Source organism: Rana temporaria, chromosome 7 (genome assembly GCF_905171775.1).
Source record: "Rana temporaria chromosome 7, aRanTem1.1, whole genome shotgun sequence".
Classification (NCBI taxonomy): domain Eukaryota; kingdom Metazoa; phylum Chordata; class Amphibia; order Anura; family Ranidae; genus Rana; species Rana temporaria.
Genome location: NC_053495.1, coordinates 156287986 through 156301641, shown reverse-complemented (window position 1 = coordinate 156301641; position 13656 = coordinate 156287986). Strand labels below are relative to the sequence as shown.

Here is a 13656-nt window from a genome sequence, read left to right as displayed (position 1 = left end):
CTGTAGCAAATTGGATCATGCTCTGCTGGGGTTTTTTGCCTTCCTCTGGATCAACTGTGGGTATGGAGTTGGGTGTATGGGATTGTACTGTGTTTTTTATTTTGTTTGTTTATTTTTTTGTGGTTGAACTGGATGGACTTGTGTCTTTTTTCAACCTGACTAACTATGTAACTATGTAACAGGCCTATCAGATTACATTTAGAACCAATGCGTTAATAAAGAATTAAAAACATATTATGCTCATAAAATAATATCATCCTAAAAATCCATAAGTACATAGGGACTGACAGACCAGACACTCCATCTGGTGGTCAAACTCTAATATTGCACCCTAGATCATTTTCAATATAACCATAAAAAATCCTAATGAATGATAAAAACGGATAACATCTAATGGTCTATGATATAACGATATAGGTATCAATGTGATTAAAACGATAACATCAATAATATATTAAAATGGCTACATTAAGGCCCCTTTCACACTGGGGTGTTTTTCGGGCGTTATTCGAGTGTTTTTCGAGCGTTATTTGAGCGTTATTCGAGCGTTATTCAGGCGAAGCCTCATCTGCAATCCCATTGTGAAAGCCTGAGTGCTTTCAGAGCCCTTTCACACTGCCACCGCCCGAAAAACACTGATAAAGCTCCACTAAGACCCTAACGTTTTAGGGCGTTTTTGCAGTGCCTCAGGGCAAGGCGTTTTTACAGTGCTTTCAATTCATTTCAATGTTGAGGGGCGTTTTTGGAGTATTTTTTTCAGCGCCCAAAAGCTGCTCCAAAGATGCTGATTGCAGGACTTAGTGTGAAAGGGTCCATTGAGATGCATGGAGAGTTTTATGAGCGTTTTAATAGCGCTATTTTTAACACTAAAACGCTGTAAAAACACTTCAGTGTGAAAGGGGTCTTAAATAATGACACATATGGAAACAAAACAGAAACTCCATCTAGTGGTCATTTAGTCAATTACACCCTAAAAAAAATATTTTAATCGTGACTGCAACATTATGGCAGACACATCGGACACTTTTGACGCTATTTTGGGACCATTCACATTTATACAGTGATCAGTCCTATAAATGTGACTGGCAGAAATGGGGTTAACCACTAGGGGGCTAGGAAGGGGTTAAGTGTGTCCTAGGGAGTGATTCTAACTGTGTGGGGGCTAAGCTTACTGTGACACAACACTGATCGCTGCTCCTGATGAGAGGGAGCAGATGCTCAGTGTCCTGTCACTATGCAGAACAGGGAGATGCCTTGTTTACACAGGCATTCCCCCGTTCTGCCGCTCTGTGACACGATCGCAGAAAACCGGCGGACATTGAGTCCGCGGGTCCCGCGGGCATGGTCACGGAGCTCGTGAGCTGCCGATGGGACACACGTGTCTGTACGCCTATTTGCCTGTCCGTGCCATTCTGCCTACTTAATATTCAGTCCCATTTTAACAGATTTATTTGGCAAGATAGACCCCCGAGGTTTGCTAGAGACATTCTGTACCGCTTCTCCATAAGAGGTAGCCTGGGGGTCCCCCATATATGGCTTTATTATTTAGCTAGTAGATATACTCAACAAGCCCAATGGAATATCATTGACTCCATAGTCCCCTGGGTTAGGTTTGAACAAGATTCTATCTCACCCCTATATTCCTGGACTTTTATGGACCTCAAACCCCTCTAAGTCCGGTTTGAGAACTTAATAGTGGCGATTGGGTTAAAGTTGTGGGATGACTATAAGTTAACATATAATCTCATATGGCAGACCCCCCCATGGAGCCTCATTTCTTGTAGATTCTAGATTCCCCCCGGCATATGATCACCCGACATCTTTTCAGATCTGGGTGGACTACAACTTGACTAAGTTGGATGACTTTCTATTAAATTCAAAATTTGTAACATTCTCCTATTTACAAACTCGTCATCATATCCCTGCAGTGGAATTTTACCACTTTCTCCAAATCCGTCATTTTTTTCAACAGCACTATGCTTCACCAGTATCTGATTCTAACACATTTTTTGAGGGTATATGCTATTCAGCTCCCAGACAAAAGGGCCTAATTTTGAGAGTTTAGTCAGTTAACGAACAGCGCATATCGAAATATAGACCCCAGTTGGAGCAGGATCTTAACTTGGGGGAGGAGTATTTGGATTGGGCAAAGGGTTGGCAAAACATGCGTAAATGTACCAAGTCTTTGACAGGCAGGGAAACGGCTATTCAATTATTAACTAGGTTGTACTACACTCCCCTGCGCCTAAGTAAAATTTACCCGCAGACCTCCCCTCTTGCGCTCACCAGGGCTCCTTCCTGCACCTATTTTGGGACTGTGAGAAGTTACAAGATACCTGGAAGGAGGCCCTGGAGTTGATAGACAAATTGGCGGGTGGACCCATGGCTCTGACTCAAAAGCACTGTCTCTTATTTCAAAGTCTGCCTGATACCCCCAAACCTCTTATGAAATTGATCCATTCAGTCTGTATTGCCATGCAGTGGGCCATTGCATTGCATTGGAAAATGACCTTGTTTCTATTTGCTCAGGTTATTGCACGTGTAGATCAAATGATGTTGTCGGAAACAATATTTCATACCTTCATTCACGACTCTATCCCCTTATTTGATGCTAAATGGAACCCTTGGTTCTTGTTTAGACTCCAAGACTGACTGAAATGATGTTTGTTGTTTTATTTTGATTTCCTTTTTTGGTTCTGTTATTGGGTTACCTTGCATGATTTGTTTATAATGTCATCACACCGTTATGAGTTGATGAGCTCCTAGGTACCTCTAACTGTTCTGATCTGATTCTCTGAAACCATTGACTACCATTTGTCATCATCTTGATTTGATCCCGGCTGATTCGATTTTTGTCTTATGTCAATTATATATGGTAATACTTTTTATGTTTAATAAAAAACTTAAAAAAAATATATATATTGTGGGGGGTGACACCATGTTTTCCCACACCAGGTGACACCAACCCTAGGGACGCCACTACTCTGGGGAGCTGGGGATTCTTTTCACCATGTACTGTAAGTGGCTCATCATATGAAATGTGTAGCAAGTGTAAACTCTGTGGCCTGATAGATTGGAGACACAGCAGCAGGAGGAAGAGAAGAACTTGCTGCTGTTTTGGGGCCAGAATGATCGTTTCCCAATTGCCTTCCTCCCTATGAGGCAGAGGCAGCAGGAGGAATATGAGGAGAAGAAGAAGAGTAGGGATGATGGTGGTAAGGAGTAGGAGGAAGAAATGGGCAAACTTTGAGATTATATTTCACCCCTCCCAAAGTCAGGAGTTGTCTGATGGGTAGTGAGACCGTTAAGGACAGTGTTGAACTCAGTGACACTGAAGACTCAGTGATTGTGCAAAATAGGTTATTTATTTTGTAAATTCCTGCACAGAGACCCCAGAATTTGGTGTATAAAAGAGAAAAAAAACACAATTGGATGGCCACCCTATTGGATCCCTGATGAAAGAATAAAATGACTGATCTACTATTGCCATCCCTGTGTGAGCATAACATGCAGAACTCTGAACATATACTGCCTTATGCCTAGTACACACAACCGTTTTTTCCGTCGGATAAAAATCCGACGGTTTTCCTGACAGAATTCCTCTCAGGCTGCCTTACATACACATGCTCAGACAAAAGTCCAAAGCGGGTTGACGTACATGTACGACGGCACTATAAAGGGGAAGTTCCATTCCAACGGCGCCACCCTTTGGGCTGCTTTTGCTGATCTTCGTGTTAGTAAAAGTTTGGCAAGAGACGATTTGCGCTTTTTAGTCTTCGTGCATTTCAGTCCATTACAGCGTGATCTCCATTACGAACGCTAGTTTTACCAGAAAGAGAGCTCCCGTCTCATACTTGATTCTCAGCATGCGCGGTTTTCTGCCCGTCGGAAAACCATAAAGACGAATGGTTTTCCCACTCTGATTTTTGGCCTGATGGGAAAAAAGAGATCCTGATCTCTTTTTTTGTCTGGCCGTTTTTCCGTCGGAAAAACTGCGATGGAGCATACACACAGCCGGAATTTCCGACGAACAACTCTCATAGCAGGAAAAAACAGTTGTGTGTACGAGGCATAAGAGCCTCTTTGCTGCATTTCCTGATGGTGGCAGGATCCTCTCTCATGATGTATGCCTCCAATTCTGTTATTCCTGAAATAACAAGCTGTGACAGTAGTGGCTACCTTATCACAACTTTTAACTACTTGCCGACCAGCCGCCGTATAACTGTTATACGGCGGCAGGTCGGCTCCCCTGCGCGAGGTCACGTAGATCTATGTCACCTCGCGAATCAGCCACTAGGGGCGCGTGCGCACCGCCAGAGGCGCGCGCCCCTGATCCCGACGCGCGTGCCCAGCGGGTGCGATCACCACCGGGCACCCGCGATCACTCGTTACAGAGCGAGAACCGGAAGCTGTGTGTGTAAACACACAGCTCCCGGTCCTGTCAGGGGGGGAAATGACCTATCGTCTGTTCATACAATGTATGAACAGCGATTTGTAATTTCCCCATGTCAGTCCCACCCCCCTTCAGTTAGAACACACCCAGGGAACATGATTAACCCCTTCCTCGCCCCCTAGTGTTAACCCCTTCACAGCCAGTGGCATTTTTATAGTAATCAATGCATTTTTATAGCACTGATCGCTATAAAAATGCCAATGGTCCCAAAAATGTGTCAAAAGTGTCCAAAGTGTCCGCCATAATGTCGCAGTACCGATAAAAATCGCTGATTGCTGCCATTACTAGTAAAAAAAAATATTAATAAAAATGCCATAAAACTATCCCCTATTTTGTAAACGCTATAACTTTTGCGCAAACCAATCAATAAACGCTTATTGCGATTTTTCTTTAACAAAGAATATGTAGAACAACACGTATCGGCCTAAACTGAGGAAAAAAATAGTTTTTCTATATATTTTTGGGGGATATTTATTATAGCAAAAAGTAGAAAATATTATTTTTTTTCTAAATTGTCGCTCTATTTTTGTTTATAGCGCAAAAACTAAAAACCACAGAGGTGATCAAATACCACCAAAAGAAAGCTCTATTTGTGGGAAAAAAAGGACGCCAATTTTGTTTGGGAGCCACGTTGCACGACCGCGCAATTGTCATTTAAAGCGATGCAGTGCCGAATCGCAAAAAGTGGCCCGGTCATTGACCAGCAATATGGTCCGGGGCTGAAGTGGTTAAACATAAGCTAGCTTGGCTGCAGGCAGCACTGACAGCCAGCACCTGAACCAATGTTGACTACATAAGGTTGAGGAATGTGTGGACTGTCAGGAATTGGATCACCTTCTAGTGGCACTGTGGCTCCCAGACCTGTTGGCAGTAGTTCCAATGTCCACCAGCTGGTGTCTCTCAGCAACCAGCCGTTCCTAGCAATTTGTCATCACCATTCTCAGTGGTGTCACTAGGGTTGGTGTCACCCATTGCGGTAAAACATGGTGTCACCCCCCAACCCACTAAGTATAGTCGCCCCTTAGTATAGACCCCCTTCACTAAGTATAGACTCCCCTCCATCAGTACAAACTCCCCCTCAGGACAAACCACCTACTCCATCAGTACAGACCCCCCTTAGGACAAACCACCCCCTCCATCAGTAAAGACTCTCCTCAGTATAAACCCTCCCTCCATTAGTACAGACACCTCCTCAGGATAAACCCCCCTCCATCAGTGCAAACCCCCCTCAGGATAACCCCCCTCCATCAGTGCAGACCCCCTCAAGATAATCCACCTTCAATCAGTACAGACCCCCCTCAGGATAACCTCCCCTTTATCAGTGTAGACCCCCCTCAGGATAAACCACCACCCCCAATATGTGCAGACCCCCTGCAGTATAAACCCCTCCTGCATCAGTGCATACCCCCTCAGGATAACCCCCCAATAAGTGCATCCCCCCTCAGGATAAACCTCCCTCTATCAGTGCAGAGCAGACCCCCTCAGGATAACCCCCCAATAAGTGCAGACCCTCTCAGGATAAACCCCCCAGGATAACCCCCTCCATCAGTGCAGACCCGCCTCAGGATAAACCCTGTCCATCAGTGCAGACCCCCTCAGGATAACCCCCCAATAAGTACAGACCCCCTCAGGATAAACCACCACCCCCAATAAGTGCAGACCCCCTCACGATAAACCCCCGCAATAAGTGCAGACCCCCCTCATGATAAACCCCTGCAATAAGTGCAGACCCCCTTCAGGACAAAACCCCCCTCTGTCAGTGCAAACCTCCCCTCAGGATAACCCCCCCTGGTCAGTGTAGACCCCCTCAGGACAAACCACCCCCCTCCATTATATCAGACGTCCCCTCAGGATAAACCCCCTCCATCAGTGCAGACCCCCTCATATTTTCCCTATAAAATATAGAAATTAAGTCTGGTTGCATCACAAAGAAAGTGCTAAGACAAATGGTTTAGCCTGGTATAGAAAACTCTTAACATTTAATAATATTACCATACAATTGTTTTTTTTTTTTTTTAAAAAGGCCACAATGTGCAAGAAGATGAGATAGCAGGAACCAGAATTAAAACAAAAATGTAATTTCGTCTTCAATGTTTACATTTAGTCTTGCACTGCTTGTTTTCTTAAACTGCTGCCAACAAATCTGAGTGGATGTTTCATCAGCATGAATTTTTTTTGATGTCTAGGACACGTGTCAGTGTGCGTGGCTTTTGGTCATGTGTTTAATGTTGTCATTGAATTTAACGAGTATATAAGAGAAGCTGAGATGTACAGGCAATCATACACTGAGCTGAAACCAGGAAACAGTACAATGAAGGTCATCCTGCTTTTTGCACTGTTTGGTCTAAGCTTCTGTCAAGGTAAGCATTATTGATCATTAAATCAGATTTTTATTATATTGCTAGAAAAATGTGGACACATTTTTAAGGGTCTTCCGGTAGTATTAAACTATGTCTGTATTTTGTCATTGCATTCTAGATGGCGCATGTAAAAACAAAGTTTCTAACCCAGAAGGTGGAAATTGTCTTGCACTAGCACTAAAGGTAAAGTGGTAATTAACATACAAGAAAACACTTGTTTTTAGATCTTTTTTATTTGCTGAATTTGTCATCAAGACAAGGTAGAGACCGCTATTTTAAATTTAGTTGAATAGGAATCTAGGTAATGCATTGTATGGGTAAGTGGCATCCAGTACAACTCCTCAAACACTAAATCATACTGTTATATCACCCCTAATGTTATTCTAAGATTGGAATGTAGAATGGATTATAGGGTCCAGCTATCCTATGACATAGAACTGTTCTTGATTACACCTGCATTTTGCTTGATATTGTTAAACAATCTTTTATCTTGTATTACATTTTTGTCATCTACAGATATATTGTATCTTTAATTGTAACTTGTCATGCTGAGTTTGTTTTATATAAAAGTCCTAATTTTTACAAGGTCACTGAACTAAAGAATAGAGAGGATGTTCACTTAGTAAAGTGAATAGGGAAAGATTGTATTCACGTTTAATACACACAATATTTAATGAATTGTGATTGCATGATTGAAGCGAACAGTGTCACCGTTTTACTAAGCTTCACTATTCTAAGTAAACAGTCTCTATTCTTTTTCTAAATCAGCTCTATTCATTTCAAAAGTTCTTCTTGTGAAACAAACTATCTATACCCTGTACTATTACAATGCATTTCTTTATTAATAGTGTTGGATGTATTAATCTCTAACATATGTCATTCATTTTCAGGAGACTTCAGAATTAGGCCCTGCTCTTGCCAAATTAGCTTGTGAATACTATAAGGTACATTTTATTGTGACTATAACAAAGTGTTATAAAATAACCCAATCTTGAAAGCACTGTTTATAAAGATCCACTATACAAAAATAATGTCTATGGAGCATCTCATTTATCCAGGTCATAGTATACCTAGTCATAGTTAGTCACATTCAGCTCTAGTTAACTACTACTTGGTATATAAAAATATAAAAATAATTATCTTTAAGCAGTTTATGTAAAACATTGCAGAGATAATAACAAGTGAGACTGAAGTGTGAGTAATGTGAAGGAGATGTTATTCTTGGTAAACTGCATATTACTAATACTAAAAAAAACAAAATTTCACCTTCCTCAGCGTACTTGCAATTATTCTATTAAAAGCAAGACAGTAAATTAAATCTTAAAAAAAAAGAAAAGTAAACTAAATAACCACAACATGTTTCAAGATATCTCATAGTTTCTAATCTACCAGATATACTTTGTTGTATTTTTCCTTTATTGATGCCTGTGTACCAATGGGGAGATTTACATTTCATTTCTGCCCTGGGGATGAAACAGGAAGTGAGAGGAAATATATATAAAATTCTGGAATTTTCTTCTTGCTGACATTAATATAGAAACAGGTGTCCCCAAATTGCAAGATTTCCTCTAAACTCCTTTCCTGGCACCAACTGTGAGGCCTCGTACACACGACCGAGAAACTCGACGGGCAAAACACATCGTTTTGCTCGTCGAGTTCCTTGTGAAGCCGCCGAGAATCTCGGCGAGCCAAATTTTCCCATTGCCGTCAAGGAAATAGAAAACATGTTCTCTTTTTGGCCCGACGAGATCCTCGGCGGTTTCCTCGTTGAAAAGTGTACACACGACCGGTTTCCTCGGCAAAAAAAAAAAACCCAGCAAGCTTCTTGCTGGTTTTTGCCGAGAAACTCGGCCGTGTGTACGAGGCCTAACATTTTGCATCATTTTATGTCCTGTGACAATGGCCACCCGGACAAACAGGGAAGGTGAAACTTCTTTGCAGGGACACAGACAACAATAAAAACATATACAGTATATAGTCCAATGAGAGCACCAAACAAACAGCCAAAGCTTTTATTGATAAAACTGGTTTATAGCAGAAAAAACAACAACACATTTTAATGGTCAGACAGACTCCCCCTTCACCAGGTCCTTTGCTGCACTGTCTTAACACTGGGATAACTTACCTTTTAAAACAATTTCAAGCAGAAAACCAACCACAGATTTGTCTGATATCCGCTATTATAAGTCCATTAACCACTTGACCTCTGGGAGGTTTTAACAACTTAATGACCAGGGCATTTTTTGATATTCAGCACTGTGCTACTTCAATTGGCAATTGTGCGGTCAGGCAAAACTTCCCAAATGAAATAAAAAAAAATCCACACATGTAGAGCTTTCTTGTGGTGGTATTTAATCATAACAATTTTTTTTTTGCTATATAAACAAAAAAATATATTGAACATTTTGAAGAAAAACCCACACATTTCTTAGTTTCTGTTATGAAATTTTGCAAACAAATAATCTTTCTTCATAAATTTAGGGCAACATGTAGTCTGCTAAAATGCCAAGACAGTACAAATACCCCCCAAATGGCCCCTTTTTGGGTTGTTTTAAGCATCATTAAAATCACTGCTCCTGCATCAGTAGACAGTCCAAGTTATTTAGTGTCAAGTTTTTTTAAGTTATATTTTTTTGCCAATTTTTTTTGGAAAATTAAGAAATTAAAAAAAAATCAAAATCACAATTGTTTTTAACATGCTGTCACCAGTGTAGTAGAGTGTCATCATATGACTAATGTGCAGGTAATCAGAAATACTGGCTGGTAGCAGAATCTAAAAAAAAGTAGATATTTTTTATTCAAATTCTGAAAATTCTTAAAGCGGAGTTCCACCCATATAAAAGTCAGCAGCTACAAAAAGTGTACCTGCTGACTTTTAATAATCAGACACTCACCTGTCCCATGGTCCAGCAATGCGGGCAAACAAAGCCCTGCTCCTCTACCCCTCCTCTCCTTGGCACCGGCATTGTGATTGTGGGTGCCAGGCTGTAGATTCACAGCCGGGCATGCACTACACATGTGCAAGCCATGCTGCATGCTGTGATTGGCTGGGCAATCTTCTGGGACCTGTGACATGTCCCAGAAGATTACACAGAGGGAGGAGGGGAGGGGAACTTTCTTCCAAGTGCCACAGAGCCCCGGGAGGAAGTGGAAGCTGGGTGCCTCTAAAAAGAGGGTATCCGCTCCCCCCCAAAAAAATGACATGCCAAATGTAGCATGTCAGGGGTGGAACTCTGCTTTAACCTTTAATAACATTTACAAAATACAGAAAATAATAATACAAAAAGCCAAGATATTCAGAAGGTTGAGGTAATAGGGAACAGATTTAAAAAATAGAGGTCATGATGGTTTTAATATTTGCAATTAATATTGGCAAGCACTGTTTGTTTCCTTATGTGTCCATTTAACAAGGTGCAATCTGACCTTTACACATCATGGCTATTCACCACATATAAATTGTTTATTAACCATTGTAATTCTTTTCTCTGGCTGAGAATAAAAGAATGGAATATGCAGTGAATGGCCATGATGTGTATTGGAAGTGAAGAGTAAAATTATCTTCAATAAAATAAGCAGGGAAAGCAGGAAAAATAACAATTAAAAATAAAACTAATTGTTAATTAAAGACATATTGGTGAGGAAATATACATGAATAATGTGTTTTTATTCATATCAAGACATCCCTGTGATACTTGTAGTAACCAAATGTATTTATGGCTTTACAAATACACTCTGGTACAATTGTCACAGGAATGTCCTGATATAAATAAAAACACAATTATTCATGCATGGACCCTCTTCGATAGGACTTTTATTATTGTTATTGTCCACATACAGGATAAAAATATACTGAGGTCTAGTATGAGAATATACCCACATTATATCCCAGGGAATATAAAGGACACGATCCTCTGAGCACTAGGACTTTCTTAGGGGACAAAGGTCCCCAAACTTTATAAGCCATAGGGGGTATAGTGATATATTGTTCCCTATAAATAAATATATATATATATATATATATATATATATATATATATATATATATATATATATATATACACACAAGGGTTCTTCAAAAAGTTTCCACACTTTTATTAAACTTAGTTATATATATATTGTACAGAAGTGTGGAAACTTTTTGAAGACTCCTTGTATATACTACATATACTGTATATTTATATACACACACACACACACACACACACACACATGTATATATATATGTATACATAAAACCTGAATGAGGAGGGTGATTCTACTGCCAAGCAGTGACATTCATCTGCTCCCTCATCATATTGTGACTATTTCTCTTTCCCTTCTATTACTATCTCTGAGGTGGAGAATCAGGGAGGGAGATCATTTTCTCTCATTTTGCTGCAGTGGGAGACAGAACAACATCTCCACTCCTCATCACAGCCACATAAACCGCTGTACAGTGGAAATAAGTGATAATCACTATTGTGGCATATATCAGTTCATAAAAAGCCACTTTAATCACTGACAACAGATCGGATTAGGTGTTCTGAAATCATTTTAGTATCTAGGACACTTTCTTTTTCAAATTTTATTTGCCATGACACTTTAGGCCAATGGCCTTACTGTAGAACAGTGTTTCTCAACTCCAGTCCTCAAGGCGCCCCAACAGGTCATGTTTTCAGGCTTTCCATTATTTTGCACAGGTGATTTGATCAGTTTCACTGCCTTGGTAATTACCACAGCCATTTCATCTGAGGGAAATCCTGAAAACATGACCTGTTGGGGCGCCTCGAGGACTGGAGTGGAGAAACTGCTGTAGAATATTCTGGCAGACAGAAGCACATAAACCAGCTGTCACCCAGCCAATGACTTTTATTAAAGTGTTACTGGTTTTCTGAGATTGCTTTAAGAGATCTTATTTTATTAGGGTAAATATAATAACATAATAAATAATAATAAATAACTAAAATAATCTTACTATCTAACAAAATACATTTTATACAAACCACTTGCGTTGTATTATGTGATTAATGACAATAAATGCATTCACTTTCCTTTTAGTAAATTTGACTTGTTTGTGTTATTTTTTAGGAGGAGAAAAACAAAGAAAATCTAGAAGCTGCATTCAAAGAAGTTGGCGATGTACTGGTATGGAATACTAATTTTAAGATATTATGTACAGATTAGCTGTTCAAGAATAGATTTTCATTTTCTTTCTATGGCCACCAAGTGACTTGGATATCCTTAGTAATGACCTTGTTCCTCATTAGAGTGCAGCTTTCTTGTCATTGTAGTACTGTGAACTTCATACCCCATAGTGCTATTATAGGCCCAGGTTCTTTGTATATGCCATTCCCATTATGCACTCTTTAATGAATAACTTCAGACCAGGCTTAAAGTGATACTATGGGTTCAGTTTTTTTTTTAAATAACATGTCATACTTACCTCCACTGCATTTAGTTTTGCACAGAGTGGCCCCAATCGTCCTCTTCTGGGATCCCATGGTGGCTCTCGCAGCTCCTCCCCGCAATAGATAACCCCTCTGGGAAGCTCTTTCCCAAGGGGGTTACCATGCGAACACGCTACCGTGTCATACACTTAGTGTCCATAGCCGTAGAGTGTATGATTTGGCCCTGCCCCCTGGTGGCCGCGTCATTGGATTTGATTGACAGCAGCAGGAACCAATGGCTGCGCTGCTATCAATCTATCCAATGAAGAGCAGAGAAGCCATGGGGAGAGCGACGCGCCCACAGAAATTTGGGGCTCAGGTAAGTAAAACAGGGGGGCCAGGCACAGCAAGGTGTTTTTTCACCTTAACGCATAGGATGCATTAAGGTGAAAAAACACGAGGGTTTACAACCCCTTCAATGAAAATGTTATCTGTCTTTACTGATATTTTTGGTGTAAAGCATGATATCAGGATAAAACACAAACCATTCCTACATAACCCTGATTAACTAGAATAGCCTTGGCATACCTTGAGAGTATTTGAGAGTCAAGGTATGGTTGATATTAAATGTTAATATTAAAGCCTAAATGCAGCCAAAATCAATCATAGGAAAATCAGCACAAGGGACATATCTTACAGGCAGTATGACGATTCCTCTTCTGTTAGTAGAAATCCCCCTCTGTCCTGCCCTCCCTCTTCTGTTACTGTAATCCTCGGCTGCAGTGGGAGTTAATACAACTGAAGCTTTGTACACACGTCCGAGGAACTCGACGGGCAAAACTCATCGTTTTGCTCGTCGAGTTCTGTGTGAAGCCGCCGAGGATCTCGGGGAGCCAACTTTCCTCATTGAACAACGAGGAAATAGAGAACATGTTCTCTATTTGGCTCGACGAGGAACTCGTCGGCTTCCTCGGCCGAAAGTGTACACACGCCGGGTTTCTCGGCAGAATTCAGCTCCGATCGAGTTTCTGGCTGAATTCTGCCGAGAAACTCGGTCGTGTGTACGGGGCCTGAGGGGCATCTTCTCAAGAGACTATACCTGCACTTTCTGGCCAGATCCTCCATTCATAGAAGCCGCTACTACAGCCTCTATGAATGGAGGGGCAGACGTTTCAATCATCTGCCCATCCTTCATTTGTGGATCTTGTTTCATTCATAGAAGCTATAGTATTGCTTTCTATGAATGGCAGAGCTGGGCGAAAAGGGTGGGCATAGTTGGGCTTGCTTGATCAGAGCCTGTGATAGCCCCTTGTTTTGTATTTAGACATGTGCAGTTCGCTTTGTTCCAAATTGAAACTCAGACAATTTTATGTATCCGAATTTCTGAATTACAATAGTAACAAATGTAAGCAAATCCGAAATAATGAAAAAAAAAATTGGATGAAATTTGAATTTAAATCTATTTGAATCGTTTTCT

General features: G+C 40.8%; 1 protein-coding gene across 1 annotated transcript in view; it reads left to right on the top strand.

Annotated features, from left to right (window-relative positions):
- Positions 1 to 6635: 6635 nt before the first annotated feature.
- Positions 6636 to 13656, top strand: part of LOC120945797 (ranaspumin-like) — a 359304-nt gene continuing 352283 nt past the window's right edge. Inside the window, exons 1-4 of the mRNA XM_040360207.1 lie at positions 6636 to 6813; positions 6932 to 6996; positions 7704 to 7757; positions 11881 to 11937. Of these exons, the coding sequence (XP_040216141.1) occupies positions 6720 to 6813; positions 6932 to 6996; positions 7704 to 7757; positions 11881 to 11937 (270 nt within the window). The 5' untranslated portion in view covers positions 6636 to 6719. The remainder of the gene's footprint in view (positions 6814 to 6931; positions 6997 to 7703; positions 7758 to 11880; positions 11938 to 13656) is intronic.